The sequence below is a fragment of the Porites lutea genome, chromosome 1 (assembly GCF_958299795.1).
Source record: "Porites lutea chromosome 1, jaPorLute2.1, whole genome shotgun sequence".
Lineage (NCBI taxonomy): Eukaryota > Metazoa > Cnidaria > Anthozoa > Scleractinia > Poritidae > Porites > Porites lutea.
In genome coordinates this window covers 50,681,546-50,701,522 of record NC_133201.1, presented here as the reverse complement: position 1 = coordinate 50,701,522, position 19,977 = coordinate 50,681,546, and the positions used below count along the sequence as shown (strand labels likewise).

Here is a 19,977-nt window from a genome sequence, read left to right as displayed (position 1 = left end):
CATAGAGGTTTAACTAACAATTTTTAATCAATTCTTGTGCCTTTGCAAAAAAACAAGAAGAGCTACACACTAAATCTATTACAAAAATATCATTTTTTCATAGGTTTAATGCAAGCCAATAATTAAACCAACTCGTGACGGGAATATCTCGGTGAGCATTCGGAAGTCAGCCAAGCGTGGTCATTGCACGCGTGCTGAACAAGAATGCTGTATAATGACAGACTAGAAACAATAGACAACTCCCAAAGCACAAACTCAGCCAAAACGCTAAAAATCTTCAATGTTTACTCAAGTTTGGGTTTACGGAAGATAATGTCACAGTTTTTCAATGACCATGAAATTCAGAGTCCGGTAGTTAGTTAATCAATTGTGGCCCTGAAAAAATTTGAAGGAAAAAAAACTACGAATTTTTAAGAAAATGCTTTTTTCGCGAGAAGTACTCTTAAACGCTGACAAACGTCAACAAATAGCGAAAACTATAATTTCTATATGTTTGCTTTGCTCGAAATTGCGCATTTACAAGGCCCTAAAGCGTTTTGCTGACTTGCAAGGCCCCATCTGTTATAACGATGCCCAAAATAAAGAGATGAATCTCTTAGTTTATTAGATATAATCCGTGTAAAGTTTGCTTATCATATTCGCATAAATTATGACCTAAATTTGGAAACCGCTGAATTTCTCGAATTGGGTCTTTGCGATTTTGGTGAAACTCTGTTCAGCGCAAGGCACTAATGCGCACTATGTGTAGCCGAGAGATTTTCACGAAAAAATGCCGGCAACAGCAGATTTTCGACTCAGACCTCAAAGGGGCGTGGCATTATAACCACGTGACATTTACTCCGATCGCCCAAAAATTTTATGTTATATTGTAGATTGATCTATATGTTATCCATTCTATGTGTTAGACTTACGATAAAAGTAAAGGTGGGGATACCAGAGAGCTTCAAAGTAGGATGGTACCTCCCCAAAAAAACTGGGTCGAGTCACCTTAAGATCTTTCAAGAGATTTCACACAAAAGATCTTTTCGGTGTCATTAATATAACTTGTTGCACGCGCTTTGTCAGACTAGTATAGCTCGTGAGGCATAAAGCCGATTTGGCGTTCAGGATCCAGAAGCTTAATCATAATAAGTCCCAGAATTTTGCAATCGGTCCAACTAAATCCACCGAAAATATCGTCTGTAAAGACCGAAACAGGGCCCTGAAAAGTAGGACATAAAGTTTGACAAAGTAGAGTTAAGCGGAAAAAAGTTTGACAAAGTAGAGTTAAGCGGAGGTTTTTTGAACTTTGAGCTGGGTTTTGTTGGGGTGTTCGTGTACCGGGGTTTAGAAACCCTACAAATACAGCGGCCTCTAACTGATCTCTCTCTCCCCCCCCCCCCCCCTCCACCCCCACCACCCCCGTTTAAATTAACCTTCGAAGGCGAGAGAGAAAGGTTCCTTTTTTCCTTTTGCCCGTCGCTCGAATCGGAAAAGACAAGACGCTGATCGCAGGTTACTACAGTATGTGGTACAATTTAAGCGGATGGCAAAGCAAATAAAAAGTAAAGGAATGTGGGCATTTGTAAAGAACGAGAAATTGACCCTTGTCGCAGCTCAGTTTCAAAAATCGATTGTTGGATTTCTTTCAGTCAAAAAAACCCGCTTATTGCTGCTAGAATATGTTTAATTTGGTCCTTAAATCCGTCTCTAAGTATCAGGGTTATGTGATGCTCGTGTAAAAAAGTTACATATAAGTCCAAGTCACAAATAACTGATTCACACGAAGTTAAACTCGGCCTTGAATACAAGAGTGGCAAAGTTGTCCGTTGGTCTTCAAAAGTCTAAGTTGCGGGCGACTTATACCTTATGTTTTGCCCCCTGCATGAAGTTTGTCGGTAATTTGTAGTTATTTAAGATGATCTTTAAAAGTTACAATCTGGCAAAACATTTCTTGTAAGAATGTAAATATCGTAATCTTAACGAAAAATTAATGACATGGGTTATAATTTATAGTCAAAGTGAACTTTTTACTAAAAAGAATTCGCAGGATATAATCTGCCATGTAATTCACGGCTTATCCTGAGTCAATGATTATAAGTCTAAGCAGTAGTTGAGGCCTATAAGTCATATATCCATAAACTTTTAAGTCACGTTTTGAACTTTTTTTAAGTCACCTGGACTCCAAAAGTCATTTTCTCTGATCGAACGAATTTTTTTTAATTCTCAAGAAGAACTTATGCGTAATTACTAACTGCCTTGTAAGCCGTCTTGGCCGCAAAGCAGGCGTTTTTTAAAACAATTTTTTTGTGATCACGAAAGGATAATGAGACAGAAAGATTATTACTTAGCTTCCTGTAGTCTTGGAACAATACATTTAGACCAAAAGAGGCTAAGAAGCTATGAGAGGCCTAAAAGATCGTGGTCGGTGGATCTATGTTCAGTTTAAGAGACACTGAGATCAATCAATCAATCAACAACCTACAATAGCGTGACCTTAAACCGTCTAATCCCCTTTCTAATACAAGGGTGTTTCTGTGAAAACGTCATGAGAAGTTCCTTCATTATTCTAACTGCTCTTTCAATTGTCCCAACTTGGAGCAGTGGCCGTATTAAAATGAAACTGATGAAATAATTTCCTTCGAAAACAACCTGAAAAAGCGTGATCTCCAGCTCCTTTTCTCACTGAAAACCCAGACCGTAAGGGGCTCTCGATTTTCTCTCAAGTAGCACCTATCTCTTTTTAAATGCTTATAAGTCATTATTCTTTTCATTTCTCAGATATTCTGTCAAATATTGCTTCCGTATCAAGGAAATCCGGTGTTGAATGCCTCTTATGCCTTAAGTAACGGCAACCATGCAATTCTTTCTCCCATGAAGGTGACGTCGACAAATTCTCCTCATGATTCGGCATATGGTCGTCGGCACTCATTCGTTTTCCCTCGCCGTGCATATGCGTCGACTTCTCATGCCTTACAGTTTTCTTAAATTCGCTCTTTCTCAGCCTGTCCCCTGGCATATGACCAATCGGCAGAGTCGAACTTCGCTGACGCTGTCGTGACGACGTGGCATTTCCGTGAATGCTTTCGGATGTCATTCGTAAGCGAGTCGGAAAGCCGTGTTCCGACAGTGGTGGAAGTGGACTATGGCCTAATTTTGGAGACTTTGAATGCTGTTTCGGATTAACAGAGGTTTCTTCAATTATGCTTGGTAGTTGAAGAAAGTTTTGTTTTTTAGTGTTGTCTATGGCAGAAGTTTGTTGCACCTTTTTCTCTCCCACACTTTGGATATCTTCACTGTCCACTGATGAAACGCAACGACTACCATTTTCCTCTGCAGCCTCTTTGCCCTCTTCGCTATCACTATCAGAGGAGGATTCGCCAGCAGAATGCGTTAAATTATAATGCATTGTTCTCAGATTGTATCTCTCGTTTAAGATCTTTGCGATGTTCGTATTATGCTCGATATCTATGCGACGAAGCTTTTCGTTGAGTTCCGCATTGGACTTCTTTCGAATCACCTTGTAATTTTTTGAACTTTGTCGGGACAACCCTGTGTCAGAACTAGTGTTGTAATATCGAGACATCCTTCTTTCCTTCCTTCAACGCAGATCTAGGAAAATTGTTGTAGTCTGTGTTCTCGTACTTCTTATATAGCCAGAAAGACAACAACAGAACGTATGTACAGTGGTCTTCGGGTATTTGTAAACAGTGAAAATCCGTGTAGTAAGAGCCTTTTCCTTTAGCTGTTTTCGGATTAAGTTGTCAAAACAATTCTTCCTCTCGTCTGTCTACAAAGGAAACTCCTTTGTGCGGTACTAATTCTGTTTTCGTACATGAATTGACCCATTCAGTAACGTATTTCGCCATACTGCGTAATTTAAGAATGCACTTCATAGCCTTGACGCACAAAAGGTTGGCGCCTCCGCTTGTTAAATCAAAACACACCCTCGTGACAGGCGATTGAATTACCAACCGCAAATTTTCGAGCTACTACTGATTGTTTTTTCATATGGCCCATAATCCAGTAGCCTGCGAGAGCATCCGCCTTTTTTCGGCTTTAGTTTCTAGTTTCGCCGAGCTGAAAACAATTTTTCGGAGGGAGAGCGGAGAAGCGACGACCGGAAATACGTCTGCCGTTCGCAGGCTAAAAATCCTGGAGGGAACCGTCAAAGGAAAGTCAGAGGCCGATGCTTGTCGTCCTGCTGACTAGGAAGAAATTCAGTACTCCTTGAGGTTTTCAGGAAGGAAAACCATTATGCCGTGTCTACCCACAAGGGTAGAGCGTTTTGCGTAAAGAAATATCTGGTATTTATATGAAAAACGTAACAAAGAAACAAATAAAAACTGCCAAACCAATACACGCCGCATACTGTGTTGGAGTTTATCTCCTCTCTGATAAAGCCTGAGCCACTCCCAAATTTGGTCTCCTTCAGACGAATAGGGGCTTAGTTCTAATTTTCCGACGGGCACCCGGACTTTTTCGTATGGCACCCCCCCTGGCCCATGATATGATCGTAGGTGCTTTCGCTAGCTAGGTATAATTTTTGAACAAAATTGTAACTGTTGAGTGCTGCAGTTAGCTGGAATGGATAAAAGAAAATAATGTTTCTAAATTTACCCCAAACTTGGATCTCTGTCTGCCTAGGCTCGATAAATCTGTTAACGACGTTCAGGCGCCGATTAAATAGAGATTTGGATACGATGATAACTCGTCTTTCAACTGACTTTTCACGAGGACACCATATTAGAGGGAGTCTGAAGGTGGGTTGGAATGGGGGTTGGATGGCGGTGATCAAGTCGCTTTGTGCCTTTCTCCGTTCTCAGACTGATTTTTGCCACCAGCCTTTCAAAAGGACATCCACTTGATCCATTCAGCAGTTATCGTGATTTTGTGGTGAAAGATGATAAAAGGTGAGTCACTGGCGTGACAAGAAACGAATATTTAGCATATTGCGAGTGATTTCAAATGAGAGAGAAAACACGCACCTTTCTTTAATTAAAGCAATCTAGGTTTTAAAACAGAGTCAAACTGAAGATGAGGAAAATTGGGAGAAACGTATTTCCTCTAACGATGTTCTCACGATTTAGAAGGTGCTATTTGATTTGGCAAAATGCCTATGCCGCTGCATAATCAGTCTTTAGTTCAAATAGGATTAGACTACGGTGGAAGTATCGTTTTCATCACGCGACATTAAATAGTGGCTTACGATCACGCACATAGCTTTTCGAAAAAAACTCATGACTTAGGGCCTGTTTACATGGAGGTGGGGGACCCCAGATAGGTGAGGTAACCCGCTTAGGTGGGGTAACCCGCTTGTCCATATAATCTCCGATTTTAATTTGATCACCGCGTTAACATCAGTAGGTGGGGTAAACCGCCACATGTTACCTCACATACCTGGAGTACCCCTGGCTCTTACTCACCTCACTGAAGAAAAGTCGCAAAATTACTTTTCTTTTATATTTTATGTTAATTAGCTTTCTTTGCCTCGATTGCATTGGAAGAATTCAAAAGAATTTTAATCTTGAAAGAAGACAATCAGGGCCGATTGTTATGAAGACAAAAGAATTAACTACTTGCCACCATTTCTGGAATAAGGTGTATGCCGGCAGCGATAAAGCAAAAACTGCAACAGGGGCACCCAACGATAATTTTCGGAAAATTATCTGTTCGGAAGACGATTTGAGATCTAGAATTTTCGGATCATTTTCTGTTAAATTTCTTGCTTGCCTGCCTCTCCTAGGATTTTCGAACATCAAAAAAATGGTATAATTGCCCATTTTTAACAGATTTTTACCCTAAAAAGTTCACCTAGAATTTTCGGGAGCCTTTTTTCTGGCTGAAATTTTCGAAAAGGTAAATTTTGATCCCTATAATTTTCGCATCACTATACTTTCAGCTAGGAAATCCGAACAGATGAAAAATTTTTAGGGGATAAAAATAAGCCTTTATCTATCGTTTAAATACTAAATTACGTTCAACAATGCTATGTTTATGTGGTTTTGAACTATATCCTCGTTGGGTGCCCCTGCTGCAAGCTTCCCGGCGTAGTCAAGTAGTCAATGGAACGGATCTCGAACGAACTTTATACATGTTTTTATCGAATTCAATCCAAAGAGCGTAAAAAACGGGAAAATAAAAGAAAGAAAGAAACAGGAAAAGCAGAAAAAGTCTCGTCGGTACTCTGGGACCAGTAGAATTTTCTTGCTAGGCGATTAGCTCGTAAATCCGCAAATTCACAGAAAACACCTTGTTCGACGATGGTGTTCAAGCAGAAACTCATAAGGGGTTGAAGAGCTAACCTGTTCCAGGCGTTCAGATAGTGGGGATCGGTGCGAAGTACCATCGCTTGCTTTACTCCGCACCGCTCCCCACTATCTGAACACGTACAAGTAGTTGGAGGTCATGCAGCCGAGGATCAAAAACAAATGCGAACTTCCAGTGGAGGAATAACTGAACCATACCGGATCAGTCCACACGAAGTTTTACAGTTATGATTGATTGATACAGGAGCAGCATTTATTAGGGCAGAATGATAAGGGGAAGGGGAGGGGAGGGGGCCTTATTAACTTTCTTCCCCTAAAAAGGGGAAGCTTATTAGAGAGGGGGACTTAATAGAGGATTTACAGTATTGCTCTTTTTATGGGGATACCCTTAGCCTGCTCCAGGCGTTCGGATAGTAGAGCGCGGGAGAAAAATTCACGAAGAAAAAAAACGAGGGGAGACTAGAGGGGGAAAGGGGGAGAGAACTCCCGGTGTACAACTTAACTAGCTCCCCACTTACCGCCGCGCTCAACTATCTGAACGCCTGGAACAGGCTAGGATACCCTCGGGAGCCTCTAAGAGGCACAGAACCTATCCGATATGCGACGATCCACTTTCACGGCGCAGACTCGCTCCGTTACAGAATCCGTGCCGAAATCAACGTTACTATGAGTGAACAAGATCCCAATCCTGTACGGTTTTCGTGCTAGCGCAGGAGCTATTATCCGGTATAGCTTAGAACATATCAAGAGGAAAATTATTATATCCACCATATTGAGCAGATTGAGGCAGTATCATGAGTATGCAGGCACATGAAACAGACTGAGTAGTAGGCGAATGGTACGTGGGCAAATTTACTGGTTCCGATCTCTCATTTTATGACACAAATAACTGTCAAAGAGAATATTTTATAGACGCGAGACATCTGCACAAGTCTTCTCTACGAGCACGATATTAAAGCCGGAGAGGAGGTTTTACAATTTAACCTTTTTGGCATATTTGTCAAAGTCTTCTTTGGTCAGTGTGTAGGCCCAGTGCTGAAGAGTTTGCCGTACTACTGGTGACACAGCAAAGTTATCAAACGCACAGCCGCTTCGGACAATCTTTGAGATAAGATTATTTTTCCAGCGTCCCTTTTCTCCTGCACATTTCTTCCAGCGGTCTACCTGCCGTCTGTCATCATCTGTACGCCGACCCAGATAAAACCTGCAATACCTGTTAGAAAGAAATACCGTGAGTCCAATTGTTTTTGTAGACATTGTAACGAAGACCATTAGATCATAAGACTAGGAAAGCCTGTTCCAGATTCTAAGATAGTGGGGAAGATGCGAAAGTGAAGGGATGCGAAAAGTTGGCGGGACAGGAAAAAGGAAAAAGGAAGGGATATTCACTCCAACGGACCCGACTACCTCAGAGCTTGCAACAGGCTAAGACGAGGACGACTACGAAGGCGAGATTTTCTTGATACTCTCTGACAGGGCGCTTTCCAAAAGTCAGAACTGACTGGCCGGACGATAGCCGGGCCAGTCATTTTGACAATAAAAAATACCTTTTCCCAAGAGTTTTTGTTGAAGCACCATCTCCTTCGTGCATGCTATTTAGGATTTGACTGATCTGGCTAGATAGTTTTGATTAAAAGTAAAATTCTCATTATGACTGGGATGGTCTGGCCGGTCAGTTCTGACAAATGGAAAACGCCCTAAGTAGGTACACGCGTGAACCACCGTCATTTTGGCGGGTAAACAGTTCATACCCTTCGTCATTCTACTACAGGTTTTAGAGAAAATGTCGTAGTGGCGGATACAAGTTATTAAATGTTAGAAGTCTTATCATTTTGCAATCAGAAGAGGGCTTAACCTTCTTCAATGAAAAGTAACAGTGTTAACCTTTCTGGAAAAAAAAAAGTTTTCAGGTGTCTATTTTTTAAGAATACAGTACACGGAAAAACTGAAAGTTAAATCGCATCCTTGAATCTAAAGGTCTCTAAATTTTAGCACATGATCTCACTTGCCGCTTCTGAGATGCTACTGGCAAGTGGGATTTGAAAAGTGTACTATACGCCACTTGCACATCTCCCATAATGCACCTTATTTGCCCTTAATTTTGCATAAGCTTTGTTTTTCATTTCTCCTAGGTATTACAGCCGTCCCGAGAGAGATTGAAAAGTGCTTATGCAAATCTTTGGGGGGCAAATAAGGTGCATTATGGGAGATGAGCAAGTGGCTTATGAAAATGTTGTTTTTGACTACAATTTACAGCAAGGAGGCCAAAAGTGTGACCTTTAATTAATTCACATTCTTTCATGCAGACATTAACCAATCAAAAGTCGAGGACAGTTTCCAACTGGCTTCTGATTGGATTAAATCTGTACGCAAGAATGTGAATAAATGAAGAGCAGTCACACTTTTGGGTTCCTTGCTGTACACCACAAGACAAAAAAAAGTACCACATAAGCCTCCTCTAAGTAACTTGGTAACCATTAAGAACTGAGAGGCTCAGATGGTAGCCGGCAAACTAGACTGTGTCCATGTACGACCACTCCATCCATGAAGGGAGGGGGTGACTGTCCACAGTGCCACAGGCTACCAGCGAGAAGGTTCTCGTTTTGTGGTTTTGAGCCTAGTTCAGATACATGAGAAATTCAGGGCACAATTAAGAAAGTACAGTAGACTATTAACAGTCCCCTATTTTTCTGGCCAGTTTGGCGCATCATAGATGTGGCTGGTTTTCCTGTGATGAGTTACTTGTGCAGCCCCCCCCCCCTCCCCCGCCCTAAACAGTATCACCCCATCTTGTTAAAATTTGCTTTCTTTCTTTTATATGCTCAAACGAATTTAAACCAACCCTGCTCCTACTTACCAGTGAAACCAGCCATATGGATCTTGTTTATGAATCCAGCCAGATGATTCCCACATTTCCAAGCTTCCTCCACATTTGACTTTGTATGTATTGACTTCATTGCGATACAATGATGAAGTAATTTGCGTTTTGATGTTCAGTCCCTTAAACCAGTCAGAGGGAAATTCCTTGTACACCTCAGAAGAATACTTTTGGCCTGTGAATTGAGTTAAAAACAGTACAAATATTAAATACCACATTTTCTTGAATAAGCATCATATGAGGTAAAAAAGTTAATCAGTGCTGCCCCCAAATATAATAAAGTGCAAGAGCACCAAAATTATCAAAATCACAGGGCACAAAGGAGTTATTTGTGACATGATTTGATTGCAGTTAAACATTTCAGTTGATAGTGAGAATCCCCTTTGTTTTAAAGGGTAGACTAGAATGGAATTTGAACTCGACCAATCAAAGCATCATGCAATCAAGTTACAACCTAGCACAATATTATCCATTGTTAAGTTGGAATGAATGTTGCCTAAACAGCGATACATTCAGAAAGCGAAACTTTTCAAACGAGGCACAATGTACAGAGAAGAAAAAGACTACAGAAACGAGTCAATTCAGACTGAAACTGGTTTGAGGTAAACAGAGGCAAGAAGAAGTTCCAAAGTAGTACCAGTTTTTCATTCATAACGGTCCTAGATAAGATAGAAAAATAAGATATATAATAGAAGAGTTCATTGAGGCCAGGAATTGACAAGAGTCCAGTCCAGTGTCATCTGGAACAAGTAGATTACCTTGTTGGGCAAGTAAATATTTAACCTCACTTGCCCAACGGGCAAGGTTCCATGCATGTCATAAGACAAGCAAGCAATGGCCCTGGGCAAGCAAAATGGGAGGAAAGCTTGTCTAATCTGAGCCCTGGGTGTAAAATTGACTAAACCAGACTGAATCGACCTGGAAGGTAGCCTATTAGGAAACAGCTGACATAGAGTCTATGGTGCTGCAGGTAACAGAATTACCCAACTTGTCTACAAGGGCTGGAAAATCAGTAAGGAATTTGTGGGCTTGTTCCTCAGGACGTCATTTGATTTTGTGGGGAAACCAGTAGCCTGCGGACACAGATGTAATTTCGCATGGAGAGAAGCGAAAACCGGAAATATGTCTGTGTCTGCAGGCTAGGAAATCAGTGGCTGCGTCGTAAGGTGTTGGCTGTTTTCTCAGGCTATTTGCTTTGTTGGGAACTTGGTTTAAGCCTCCCTTGATGTAACCAGTGTCTTAGTACTTAAGAAATATATTTGATTGTTTTAATAGTAAAGTCTTGGTATTCGGGAAATATATATATGTTGGTGGTAAAATATGTTCTCAGATTAAACCAGTGTTCAACTTAGTTTGATTCACAATTTTCAAGTTTCCTGTGGTTTAAACTGAGACGGAATATTCACTCACAACATGTCCACCTGCCGATTACTGTAGCTGTGGCTATATGTAAGTGAGATTATATGTGAAATGTAGATAACTAAATGACGAAGTGACCTGTGACCAATGAAATTTACTTTGGTAGTCTACCTGTGACGCTTGAATAAATAGGTCTAAAGTACGTTCCTCCAAAGCTTCCAGCTTGAAGTACTTCTTTCGGAGTCAGATTTGGTTTGAAATCTGGAAAATCGGGAAATATCAGCTTGCCATGTTTGTCGCGTTTAGGGCTATCAGCAGGCGACGCTTTCTTCGTCGATGTCGCTTTTGACGTCTCCCCCTGGCTTTCTTTGAGTTTATCCTTAGTTTTTTGCTTTTTCTTTGATGGCCCTTCGCTTGCCGGAGGCAAAGATCGTTTTTTGGGAGCCATAATACGTGAATAAGACGAACAGAAGCGAGTTACATAACCAAACAACGCCGTTGTGGACACTTTCAGAAATTTTTTGTTCGGGCAGCTTGTGCCCAGGGCTTCTCAGATGACACAACTGTTGGAGGACACTCGCGGGACGGGACCGTTTCTCGGGATCATGCACACACATAAGGTGCGATCAGGGGTTCTTCTCTTGTAGGTCACAGGAAACCCGAACGCTGTATTTGCTAATAAAATAATGAAATGCATTTACCTTTGTTCCTTTGTCTTTATGAGTCGTTTTGGAAGGGATTTGAATCCGATCCGAGACGGATAACATTGCTGTGAATGCGTTTGCTTGTCTGGCGTGTCGTAAATAATCCCGGGGGGGGGGGGGGGGGGGGGGACTCCCATATGAAATATAAAGACGCTCAAGTTTCGTCTCACGCGTTTCTAATACGGAGGACTCAAAACTCGCCTCTGTCGCCTATTTTAAACTCTGTACCAAGAGATTATGATCTCTCAGACATTATTTGCGGCAAATTAAAAACAGTAGTCTTTACAATTCATTTATTGCCAGAGTCAGGGAGAAAGGGCGGCGAGCAGTATTTTTTTCGCCCACGCCGACTTTTTTCTTCTTTTCCCCCAATGCGGAGCCTGGTCCCAGGCTACGTCTACTCTGGCACTTTGAACATTTAACCTATACAGCGCCGTAGCTAGTATGAGGCCAACCGAGGCACTCGCCTCGGTAAAATTTTGACGAATTTCGCCGATCATTTTTATTTTACATAAGCGATCATCGGATATTTTTAACGCATCATGATATTACAAAGAATTCAGCAATTCAGTCAATATACTATGAAAAAATTACCATATCATCGATCTCAAGGGGCTACGTACGTTAACTCAAATTTTTTTTGAACAAATACTGATCAAAACCATTGGCGAGGTTAACGGTCACCCAGATTATGTAGCTTGTTTCTGATTATTGCTTTTTAAATTCCACTTAAATTAACTCGAAAAAAAGTTACCGAAAGGCCCAGAAAACGCTGCAAATCGCATTTCCGAGAGACTAAAGTTCAAAATTTCTCGGGGGGGGGGGGGGCAATCCCCCGAACCCCCCTAGCAACTCCCGCCTGCCTCGGTTGGCCGTTTGGTCTGGCTACGGCACTGCTATATGTTCTTCCTTTTTATAGACGAAACATCAAATCGACTGGGACTCTGCGACATGTATTACGTACTCTACAGACTACTATCAAGGTCTCACTTTTTTAGAAACAAGCTGGTTTTCGACGTTTTCTAACTTCGAACCAACGCCACTGTGTTACCGGCAACGTGCAAACGACTTATTGACGGAATCAAGCAAAACTAACTACGAAAGAACGACTGGAAAACTGTATTGATATTGCAATGAGAAGCATACGGAACCTACGGTATTTCGTTCTTATTCGTGACAGGGGCGGATCTAGGGGGAGGGTGCAGTGGGTGCGCACCCCCTCCCCCTCCTGAGATGACCTGCGGTTTTCTAATACAACTGGTATTCTGCCAAAAAAAACTATGTGATTTATTGGTGTTGAAGTGGAGCAAGAGACGAGTGCGCCCCCTCCTAAAAAAAATCCTGGATCCGCCCCTGCGTGAAGACTAGAAAGTCTAAGCATTTGCAGATGTCATTACAAAGGCAGCACTTTCTTCCCAACGATTTTAAAATGCCTTTTTAAATTACATCGTCCAGCGGACAGGTGATGAGAATAGACAAGTGTATCAGCTACAGTAGAACATGTTGTATTGATAAAAGCCCCAAATTCTCTAAATTAATGTACATGTAAAGGGAAATGCATAGCAGCCAAAAAGGGTCGTCAGAGTTGTGGGCACAGATCCGGCTTTTCTTCACTGCTGTTTGTCCAAGTGGTCCGGCTTAAAAGACTGCTTCAAAGTATCACGGTCAGAGAAAACAACCGCTACGCTACTGCTTTCCCAGTGTCATTTTAGTTGTTAAAAGAAAACTTTCGCTGTGCCAGTTTTTTAAAAATATTTTCTTAAGCTTCGCTATTAAGCTCAAAGAGCGCTTGGTTTTTCGCACACCAGGGCAAAACGCGAGTGATTGGTGACAAAGCGTAAGGTTTGGATGCACCAAATCATTATTTTTTTTTTTCACTGAGAGAGAGAAAGACTTGTGGGTTTGAGGCAGAAAAATCACTCTGAAATCTTTTCACCCTGCCTGATACTTCTGTTAAGGTTCAATCGAGTACTTCATTATTGCAACTAAATTGAAGTGTGATAAATAGTTTTTATTATTTTCATTTCCTCCTTGTCTTCCTCTTTAATTATCCCAGGTATGTACAAAATAGAAACTCTGCAACAGTTGTAAGCAAAACCGATACAAAACCAATACTACAAAACAGTGACCACATTTACGATCATCTAATGCCCGTAAAGCAAATATTCACAGGACAAAATTACTTGACTTCGGCTCAAAATTAGTCCTTATTTCTCGCATATACGGCCTTACTCGGTAGAGGCATTGAATAAACTAATACCAAAAGAGCATCTGAGTAATTTTCTAGTACATTTGCGTAGGAATGTTTGGTCAGCCATGAGGATAAACCTTCTTCAGCCACGGTCTTGGCAGATAACGAGCACCATCAAATTCAACAAAATATTCCTCCAACGTCTGGTGAACAACCTGCAAGGAGGAAACAATATGTATGACCTGAACTTCCCAAAATAATACAGAAAGAAAATTAAGTGATATATTGTACCTAGCATGAAACCGAAATTTCAAAGTGACTCACTCTAAGCCACAGGAAGGTCTAGCCATTTCTACGGAGCTCTTTCTCATAACTACCCCTTGTACGGCAAAGACATCTCCATTGTCCTCAGGTCTTTTAAAGGCCCCAACTATTGCACTAGAGATAAAGCCCGCAACATTATGCTTTGCAGACCAATACTCTGCCTTTGCCCACCACCTCACACTTTGTCAGCCGTGAGGTTCTTTCCAGCTTGTACTGACATTCGCATTGAGATATTACCATTACCCTCCATTAAGCCTCCTGGAGATTATCAATTTCAAGCACTTTGAGGGAGGGGGGGGGGAGCTTAGTAGAGGGGAGGCTTATTTGAGAGGGGGGGGGGTTATTGGATTTAGTAGCCTGTAAGCAAGCTCTCCGATTGGGGGACGGCTCACTTCGCTCGACATATAAAATGGACAGCTTGCTCGCAGACTATAAATTTAGCAAAGATGATGGTATCAAATCTCCATAAAGAACTAGAACACAAGGTGGAAAAGTTTAGGCAAATGAAGTTTGACATCACGCAGTGGGAGAGATTAAAACAAATTCGATTTAGTGCAGCACTTGAATAAACCATACCAGATCAGTCTACATTAAGTTTTACAGTCAAGTGAGGAAGTGAGGGGGGTTTAAAAGCGCAGGGGCGGGGGGGCTTAATAGTTTCCTGGGGGCTTCATACGTATGGGGAAATGTTAATTCTAGGAAACCTGTAAAGTGTATTTTGGTACACTTTGGGACCAGGAAAATAAATTTAGCTAGGAGGAGGGCACCTTTATTCACCCACATTAACTGGCTTTATTTCAGATTTTCAGATTTATATCACGATTCTCCTTATCTAACAGAAGTGATGAGAAACAAATATGATGGAAAAATTATTTTCTGTGAGTAGTTGGAACTTTTAGCCATTTTCATTATGAGCTTATGAAGGATCCTACAGAAGCTGCAACAAGCCATAAAAGTACACTCAAAATATAAATAATTATTACCTTGGTATTTGTGAGAAGTTCAATGTTCTCCTCAGGAACGTAAGTAATCTGACTGCTGGGTCGATCCCGTATATCAACAAGAATAGCATAGTTAGGCATGTCTCGCCAATGCTGTACAAAAGAAATTGATAGTAACTAGATCAAATATAATATGATCAAAAGAATAAGCATAAAAAGTAAGAGCAAATGATAAAAAAATAAATAATCAGAATAAAATTATATCTAGCCAACTTTTTGAAAATCAACCTAACAAAAGTTGCTGTCATATGAGTGAAAAGGCATCAAAAGGCAGGTTTTTAGGGCCCGATAAGCTGCAAACTCACACTAATGAAGAAAAAGGAAAGGATCAGAAAAAGAAAGGGTGAGGAGCAAGAAAGGAGGAAAAGTTTTGATAGAGGCTGCTTTGGCCAAAACTGTTTGGATGCAAAAGGGCCATTTGATGGTAATCTTTTCAAAAATCCAGCTAGATATAAAATTGCTAATAAATAACAACAATCAAAGACTAAATTAATGTCTTTCAACCCTTTAACTCCCAAAAGTGATCTACATGTAACTTCTCCTTGTAATATCAATACATTGTCCAGCAAACAGGTGATGAGAATAGCTAAGTTTATCAGCTACAGTGAAACCCTGCCTTACAGCCACATGGATAATACGGTCACCTTGTTATTACGGCCACTTTTTTTTCGCCGCCTGGCAAAAACCACCATACATTTTCTGGTAAAAAGACCCTCATTAATACGGCCACCCCGTTAATACGGCTAATTTTTTTTTACCCATAGGTGAACGTATTAACGGGGTTCCACTGTACTTATTAATGTACATGTACAAGGATATGTATAGCAGCCAGAAAGGAGTCAATAATATTGGGAGTTACAGAGTTATAAGAGTGTAGCCTGAAACACGGGACCACATGTTCTGCTTGACACTTCTCTCTGACAAAAGGGAAATTGCTAATAAATATGTGAATAATGAAAATAGCTGTTAAGTTATAAGACTGCTATTTATAAATGTTCAGAGAATAAAAGAAAGCTAGATGTCAAGTGCACAATACAAAGAAAGAAAATCTAACATGTTTACCTTTTTATCACCATGGTTATTCTGTGCCCACAATTCTGATGCCTGTGAAAATAATCAAGCATTTATCTAATTAGTAAAATTTGTTATATATATAGATGGAAATTTTTCCCCAACAGCATGGGCTCTCATTGGTTTACTTCGAGGTCACATCACATCTAACAATGAAACTATTTCCCGCCAAAATCTCTCAGCAGGTAACCTTGCAAAATCTATGACATCAGAGGCTAACAGTGCACTGTTCCCTGCAAATGTTGACTGATGACCGCTGTTACAGCGAGGTTTAATGAATCTCCAGCTATATAACAAATCACTTAAAGACTGGTCCCTCGGGAAACGGTAAATTTTGTTTTCCTTGAATCTCAATTCTTGGGAAACAAAATTAACTGTTTCCCTCGGGACCAGTCATTAAGTGCTTAATGTTACACATAATTTATAGGTTTTAATATACATTATTTAGAAGCAGCCTCCCAAGAAAAAAGTCACAGACACATGTTTTATTGATATTAAGATTAAAGCAGACAAAGAGGAGGAAGGGCAGGAACAATGACTGGAACAAAAAGCCAAGAAAGTGAAACTTGTGAAGTAACAGGTAGCCAACCTTCAGAACTTTACTGAAGAGTTACAGTACAATGTGCAAGGGTCAATTAAAAGATGGAAAGAAAGACTGGCTTTATATCAAAATCAAATATGTCATGCTATCTTACTACTTTTATTTCATGTACTCAAATCATATAAACCCACAAAAATCTGTCAATTTTTGTGACTTGGGAAAACAGAAATTAGTGTCCTTTGTTCATGTTAACTGGTGTCTGTTATTATTAAAGTGGGCTAATTTTTAAGAAAATGTTTGAGCTTTTATCAGGACAAATGAAACTGTCCATTATATTTGGGTGTCACAGTCAGTAGTATTACAAAGTGGGTGTCCATAGAACAGGGTTCCACTGTATTACACATGTTTCACTGAGACCTTTCGTCACTATACCCTTGCGAAATGTTTACTCAAAGAAAAAATTAAAATTGTGTAATGCTTAAATGGCGAGGGCAATGAGAACAGCAAAAAAACAAACAAACAAACAAACAACAAAACAAACAAAACAAAACAAAAATACAACATGAAACTTCCTGAGTTACACGTTTTATGGAGGAATTAAGTGTCGCATGTGTTTCTGTTTGTTTTTCCTTTCACTGCCGCTAATTTTCACCTTAGTGGCTACTAGCATTTCTCAATTTGTCACCAACACTATAAAATTTTCATGTTTGTTTTTATCTTTTGCCCAGTCTATCCATGTTAGAGTAGAAATCAAAATTTAATTGAAAAAAGGACTTGGCTTTGTTGTTGTTTTTTCTCTCTAAAAGTCTGGGAAGTCAGGCAATTTACCGCCAAAAAGCATCAGAACCAAAATTTCTTGGATGCATAAATAACCAAATTTTCTTACCCATGGTGCTCCGCTATTATAAAATAATAAGGAATACATTCATTTACAATGCAATAATTCTGAAGCACTAAAAAAATTATGAAACAGGAATCAACTTACTGCCAAGTGTTTCACAAGAGGAAGGCCCTTCACTTTAGAGTGCTCAGAACTGCATAATATAGGTTCCTAACTTGTCTCTCTTGTAACCCACCAAATAACTAGATAAGGGAAAACCTATTTTAAAGGCTGCCAGCTTTAAAATGTACCTTCATTTTCTCATCCCAGCCAATAATTACTCCACGATAATTCCACAATTTATGTCGGATCACTTGGCCAACTTTGAATTTGATGTGCTTAGGCCTGGGGCTACGTGGCACTGTTGACATACCAAAGTGGCCATTTTTCTCGACAAATTTAATCACTTCTTCTGCTGGACATTCTCCATCTTCAACATCCAAAAACAACAGCATGGAACGTGTCCAATTAGCTATCACTTCAGGCCATTTTTGCCATTCAAGAATGCCTCCACCAAATAGTGTGAAAGACTTTGAAAACCTGTTGAATAAATAATGAATTTAAGGTAAAAGAAATAGTTAAGCGCACTTGGGCCTAGTGGATTGATGCACGTCAACAGGAAGTAGACTTCTTGCATTCTTGGGCAATGCTTTTGCCCAAATTATTGGGCAACTGCCTTCTTTTAGGGGAAAGCTGCAAACCCCACGACCAAGCAAATTCGTATAAAACCCCACAGTGGGGCTCAAAAAACGTGCAAAAAATAGCACAACAAGGGGACAAAGCCAAAGGTAAATTCCCAAGGGGGTACTTGACCAATATTTTGGTATAGGTGAGCCCCTGAGGGTTTGAAACCCTGACCCTGTTTAGGACAAAAAAAATCCTAAAACACATACCATGTTTTATAGTACAACAACCTCAATTTTATCACGCTGTTTAGAACTTAGGACAAAATTCATGCCGTCTTGTTTTAAAGCCATTTATTGGCAATTGCAATAGAGCAAATTGATGTTATAGATAATAACTCACTTCGGAAAAGAGTGATAGCCTGGGACCCAAACTAAGGGCACGCGCAATAATTATTATGGAATCATTTGGGGGAACAAGTCAAGCAGCCACCTTGAATTTAATATGACGAGACATGCAAGTTGTTGTGTGCCTCTGTGCACAAATAGCTTGAGGAACACCCCTGGTTTGGCATTTTATAGAATACCAAAGGCAAGATGTATCTTGCGAGAATATGTACATTTGGTTCAGAATGCTAATTTAAAGTTGAACTCTGATAGCACACGGATTTGCATTCTACCGGTTTTTCTCGAAGTAAAATTGTCCCAGGCACATCTTCCTTTAGCCTCACTTTTTCAAGTTTCTTTTCTTTCAATTCAACCTTCCGTTTTTCTATTTTGAACTGTTTTAACCCCACTGGTACATTCCACTTCGCTTTCCACCAAGTTTGTTTACATTCACGTCCCCCCCCAAATAATCCCATAAATGTGCGCGTGCCTAGTTTGGATCCCAGGCTTTCACTCTTTTCCAAAGTGCACAATTAAAAATATCATTGCTTTTGTTTAGTTGGGAGTACAAACAAATTTCATCTAGAGAATCAAATAAATCATGTAGGCAATACCCTGTCTAAAATTATGACAGATCCGCACAAAATATATACCCTGTTTAGGACAGAAAGGACAAAAACCATACCCCCTCCAGCGGCACATTCCAGTATGGGCCATATACAGCTGTAAGGGAGTACACCCCCCGCGTACATTTCCTTAAATCTTGAAAGCAGCCTATGCTTACATTCTTTTTATGTGCCATGATTTTCCTTTTATTAGTGGTAGAAAATATGAAATTGTCAGTCCTTCTACAGCCAGACCTTTGATGACAAAATGAAATGCCCAACAAAGAAACAACAAATACAGCGTGCAAAGAAAGTCGTGTCCGACAGTCCGGGGCTAGTGGATTTTGCTATTGGGCTAGTGTTTTTTGTTCATAACTTGCCCGACGGGCAAGTGCTGTTTTTTGGGGAAATTCAAATTACAGAAGGATTGTTATCAATCCTGCCAATCAAAAAGGGCTTTGGGGCTAGTTGAAATGACTTGTGGGCTAGTACATGCTATCTACAGCTTGCCCGAATGGCAGGCTGTAAAACTGACTTTCTTTGCACCCTGAAATACCTGGAGGGGGTGGTGGGTGGGGGTTGATGGGTACTTGGATTGACTGTGCCGTAACTAATAAATTTCAGCAGCACAGTGGAACCAAATTAATTGAAATAGGCACAATTGCATCATGCACATTAAAATAATGAAAAACTTTCTGTGCAATCCACGAGGAAAATAAAGCTCATTAGGGATTTATGAACTCGAACTTTAATAATAAGTATCGTATACCGTTACTTTTACTTCTGAACTTACTGTTTTATTAGCTGAGCCCTTTCGCCTGCAGATGGAGCAGTCCATTGGCATATTAAATACTGCAAAGGCACAGCAAGAACCAAGAGAAGAAACTGCAGCGCACGAGGCATCTCAGTTCTGCAGCAACTAGTTATACACGTCTGCAATGAAGAACACTCCACTCAGCTCAAGTGAAGCACAAGATGGCGATTCTTTGCCACCCGTTCGCCCTTTACGACATTTCGCGATGTTGTTAACGAGACGTGTCAAGACATGAAGCTCTTCACCTTAGCACACAGAGCCTGCAAACTTCTTCATCGAACAACGAATCATTAAACTCCACGAAGGCAAAACATGCAAGGGAATCATCCTTGTAACCAGTCCCTCTCAAAG

General features: G+C 40.4%; 3 protein-coding genes across 3 annotated transcripts; all 3 read right to left on the bottom strand.

The window, feature by feature from the left end:
• Nucleotides 1–1,532: 1,532 nt before the first annotated feature.
• Nucleotides 1,533–3,866, bottom strand: LOC140954004 (uncharacterized). Its single transcript, XM_073403394.1, has one exon. The coding sequence runs from the start codon at nt 3,563–3,565 to the stop codon at nt 2,750–2,752; it is 816 nt and encodes a 271-aa protein (XP_073259495.1). The 5' UTR covers nt 3,566–3,866; the 3' UTR covers nt 1,533–2,749.
• Nucleotides 3,867–7,073: 3,207 nt separating this feature from the next.
• On the bottom strand, nt 7,074–10,987 carry LOC140939670 (uncharacterized). Its single transcript, XM_073388859.1, has 3 exons — nt 10,657–10,987; nt 9,106–9,301; nt 7,074–7,461 (listed from the first exon to the last, which is right to left on the bottom strand). Exons 1-3 carry the CDS (start codon nt 10,931–10,933, stop codon nt 7,221–7,223), a joined length of 714 nt encoding a protein of 237 aa, XP_073244960.1. The 5' UTR covers nt 10,934–10,987; the 3' UTR covers nt 7,074–7,220.
• Nucleotides 10,988–13,179: 2,192 nt separating this feature from the next.
• On the bottom strand, nt 13,180–19,944 carry LOC140939654 (F-box only protein 21-like). The gene is made up of 5 exons (XM_073388858.1): nt 19,606–19,944; nt 17,449–17,737; nt 15,768–15,809; nt 14,688–14,798; nt 13,180–13,595 (listed from the first exon to the last, which is right to left on the bottom strand). The coding sequence occupies exons 1-5, from the start codon at nt 19,713–19,715 to the stop codon at nt 13,500–13,502; spliced, it is 648 nt and encodes a 215-aa protein (XP_073244959.1). The 5' UTR covers nt 19,716–19,944; the 3' UTR covers nt 13,180–13,499.
• Nucleotides 19,945–19,977: the final 33 nt, after the last annotated feature.